Source organism: Oryzias melastigma, linkage group LG7 (genome assembly GCF_002922805.2).
Source record: "Oryzias melastigma strain HK-1 linkage group LG7, ASM292280v2, whole genome shotgun sequence".
NCBI classification, from domain to species: Eukaryota; Metazoa; Chordata; class Actinopteri; order Beloniformes; family Adrianichthyidae; genus Oryzias; species Oryzias melastigma.
The window spans coordinates 3,625,225-3,629,643 of record NC_050518.1 but is presented as its reverse complement, the minus strand read 5'-3'; the positions used below and the strand labels follow the sequence as shown (position 1 = coordinate 3,629,643).

The window sequence follows — 4,419 nt, the reverse complement described above, 5'->3', positions numbered from 1 at the left end:
CAATTGACAATTCAGTTGTGCTGAAAACAAATGATCTGAAACACAAAAACTGTGCATAGATGGAGACAAACCACTAAACAGCAATCAGTGCCCAACACAGCTCCATATGAGACATAATTCATACTTTCTTATATACTTATATACTTTCTATACCATCAAACTCTTTCATGCATACCATCAAGCTCAATGTCATTTATGTGACAGCTAACACACTAAAAGCACAGAGAAAAGAGACCTGGACACAAACCTGAGACACAAACTTTCAGACTCCACAAGGCAGCTGCTCAACCACTTCTTCTAACCACAAAGCTTAGATTGCTTTTAAAAGATTAATTGTTCGGAATACTAATGAAAACACATCCTTATAATTTAAATATCTGCTTTTCTCATTCAAACTGTTTTTAATGAAAATTGCCTGTATTGTGTATGACTGTAAGTCGCAGCACACCTGAAGTTTTAAGCCACTGTGAAGAAGTCTGTGTCATTTTTTAAGACACATATTCTGCAGCGCAGCAGGAGCTCATTAGAAATTTGTCTCTGAGTTGTGGGGAGGGACTGTTGGTGTAAAAGTTAACCTTGGATAATTTGCCATCAGTCCTTTGTTTACACCATCTCCTGCTAGCTTATAGCACCTGACAAGCTGAAGATAACATTAGCGTTGCAAAAAAAAAAAAAAAGGCAAGCAATACTGGAGCTATCCAGCTGTTCAGTTTTAAACCAGATGACAGCTAAGACGAGGAAAATGAAGACATTAATGGATCTTAATGGCTGGTTTGATCCTGTTTGATTTAACCTTAAATTATTTTATAGATGTCATGGGAAAAATGTGACAAGAACATGTTAAAAAAATTAAAAACACAATTTTTATTGGAGTGAGTCTTTAATCTTGACAAATACAGAGAAAAATACAAATATAGCTAAGAATTGATTTTAAGAACATTATTTGTTAATTTATTTTTGAAACCAAATTCTGAATTTAAAAATAAAAACTGAGTGAACTTTGCCTAGGTGGGACTGTGTTTTCTGGGGATTTTTTCAATGATTTTTCACAACTAGGCAGAAAAGTCTGACTTCATCCATTTACATTCTTGAGAAAAACAGTGTCATTCTCTGCCCTGATATTTCTGCCGTGGCATGAGCAACAAAAAACAAGCCGTTTTACACTTTGGGCAGTCACAAACACCCATATAACCACAAAGGCTCTGGTTTGTCAGACTGTGTATTTAGTAGTTTGACACAGATCAGCAAATCGAAGCATGCGGTAGGAAAACACCAATCACGACGGCCTTGATCAGCAGAAAGGTTTAAAAGTTGCAGTGAAGTAGCAGTCAGAGGGCAGTGAGGCCCGTCTTTAAGCCATCAGGAAAACGACAGGGAATTATAAATGAGCTCAGCCTTTGAGCTCGTCTTTAAAGCAATGGCGGCTGACGTATCCGTGCTGCGTGTGCATAAGGTGTGTAATTATATCAAAGCGGAGCTTAGCTTTCACCTACACGCTGTGTTATTAGGCCATAACGGTGCTCGATCTAACTCACAACTGCAGATATTTTTGCCAACAAACATGCAACTAAAGGAAACAAAGGTTAATGCCCTTTTAAAACATTCAAAACTGAGTTGTAAAATTGTTTAAGGATTAATGGTTAATGCACTACGGACTTTAAAAGACTCACTCTGGTAAAAACTGTGTTTTTTAACATGTTTTTGTAGCATTTTTGTCACAATAGAGGACATATGTAAATACATTTAAGCTTAAAAGTAGTATTTCTTGATTCATATCATTCTGAATCAGAAGCAGATGGAAAACATGTTGTTGGAAAAGCTTGTATTTATGACGTGAAGCCTACAACCACCAGCCACACTGCGCTCCATTCTCATCCATCTACTTGCAGACAAATAGATTAATGCAGCGTAGAGGCATAATTATAATGAAAACAGCACTGGGAACACTTTTAGAATAGCTTAAAAGATGATTGGAGTGGAACTTATGTTCTCCATCATCTAAAATCACCACACTATTTACATCAGTGAGTCTCTGACATCTCGAGCAGCTGTCGCACTCTAAACTGATTTTTTGCTCCTTCAGAAACCTTTCCGTCTCCTCATAATCCCCACAGCACTCAGGTCAGCGCAACACATACAACTGAGCCATCCAAAGTTGTTGAGCCGGCTGTTGTGAATTTTCCGTTGAATCACCCGGACAGGACAAGACGTCTTTCTGTAGGAAGAAAAAAAGCCGTTCTGTGCTGCCCGGTTGACACAGAAGCAAACACCCAAACACTGAGGTCAGTTTGAAAGCAGGAATAGTCGCGTTAATGCGCCCTGGTTTTCAGCGACACGGCAAATATGCTGCCCAGAGGGCGGGAGAGTTCACACACAGATAAATACACAAGTTTTGCCAAATTAAACTCACAAGTGAGCTGGGCGGGGATTTTCAAATTCAAGTTCCACAGTCAGCACCACATAGAATCAACTTGTACAACATGACACACCCTCTCTGCAACACATATATGTAACCTGTGGAAATAATTCCTCCAATATTTACTTCAACTAGTCGCTGAGATTCTCACATTAGACAAAAACTGACGTGAAAAGTCACCAATTCACCTCCTGATGCTCAAAAATCCTCCATGTTCTGTATGACTCACGTCCAGTAGGAAGGAGGCAGAAACAGTACAGTACCTGGTTTGTGAATCCTGCCTTAATGCTCAGTAACCCGAGAACTTCACCTTGACTCAAAATGCTCGAGCAGAGCAGCAGCCAGTGTAAGCTATGGGAGAAATGCTGTCCACAGGGGTGTATGGTGTGAAGGAATAGAGGACCGCTTGTCAGGACATAATAAATAAATGACTTTGCAGTACTATTTTAAAGAAAACTGGACTGTAACTGTCATGTCTGCGTATTTCTAAGGAGGATGACACGTGAATCACTCTGACTTGTAAAACAGTCAGGTGTGCATTTTACAGTGTTTTGTATTCACAGGAATGGCATTTATTTGACTTTCATCAAGAAGATATGTTTCTAATCACTGATTGACATTTATGTTGTTCAGCTATATCACTTGTTTGGATTTTTTTTGTTCGAATGCTTCAGTAAGATAACATATTTAAAGGAAACTATGTGTAAAGCAAAGTTCCTGCCTAAAAAAAAACATCAAATCTACAACAAAAAGCTTGCCAGACAATGAAATGCAAACTTATAGGAACACTACTCGTTTTGGATTATTGTTAACCATATTCTTTAAAATTTTAATTTACTGCAGGACCACAGTTTGCAGATTAAAGAAAACATACCATCATTTTAGACACATTCAGGATAAAAGATCACAGCAAATAGAAAACAAATTACCATACCATCTTCCTTGCCGTCTTTCCCATTCATCACAAGTGCTGCATTGCCAGAAACAAGCGTAAAGGAGAGCCAAACATTCACAGAGCTGCTCCTGCTTGATGCCTGCTGAACCAAAATAAAGTCCATCCTGCTAAGATACCAGTCCAGAGCTGAGTCACTGAGGGCTGACATGCATTTGTCAGATTTTCACAAAGAATCTGTGTTTCTTGCTCCTCTTCCTTCTCCTCACAGAGCACTCTGCTTTCTGTTTTTCAGTCCCTGTGTTTGCTGTTTGCCTCTCGGTGCACCTCGAGCGCTGCCTGCAACGTTTGCCTTTGAGAGCGGGAGAGACCAGCGAAGGGGAAAGCTGAGGGAGGGAGACACAGAGAAGCCGAGCCACACAGTGAAACATGCAGTCCTGCTGTAGCAACCTTAACACTTTTATTTTATTTCAATAATAATAAATCAGTTACTTTATTAGTCTTAAACACAAAAGAATAATAAAGCAAATAAGTAAGATGTGAATGTTTGATGGTTATATATTCAAAACAATTGAAAAAAAAAAGTTTTCAAAGTTCCATTCATCCATTCATTTTCAGAACCCGCTGAATTCCTTTCAGGGTCACTGGGGATGCTGGAGCCAACCCAGCTACTGTTCTGTGAAGCCACCATACATCCTTAATAGGTCATCTTCAAAATTTAGATAAATATGACTACAATACAAAGATAAAAAAAAGTAAACGTTAAAAAGTCTTAAAAGATATAGCCTTGAAATAGTTATAAAAATCATAGCAAAATAAGAAAATAATCAAATCAGACCAAAAGTATGGTGGCCCTGAAGTGCAAATCACATCAACAAATCACTCAATGCAAAAAAATCTTAAAGATCACAACGATAATTAAAATAAAGCAAAACAAATATTTAAAAAAATCATACATTTCAGAAACAAAACAAAATTCAAGAAGCCAAAATGTAAAAAACATAATAAAAAAATATTGGTTCATGTCAATTAATGTTGGTTTCTTTTTTTAAGTTTTATTTTGTTTTCCAAAATATTTTTCCATCTTATGAAAACCAGAAAAGAAAGGTAT

At 37.6% G+C, this 4,419-nt stretch overlaps 1 protein-coding gene across 2 annotated transcripts in view; it reads right to left on the bottom strand.

Annotated features, from left to right (window-relative positions):
* Nucleotides 1–3,748, bottom strand: part of LOC112158992 — a 28,466-nt gene extending 24,718 nt beyond the window's left edge. For both annotated transcript variants that reach the window (XM_024292735.2, XM_024292736.2), the window contains exon 1: nucleotides 3,351–3,748. In XM_024292735.2, coding sequence (XP_024148503.1) covers nucleotides 3,351–3,374 — 24 coding nt within the window. In that variant the 5' untranslated portion in view covers nucleotides 3,375–3,748. The remainder of the gene's footprint in view (nucleotides 1–3,350) is intronic.
* Nucleotides 3,749–4,419: the final 671 nt, after the last annotated feature.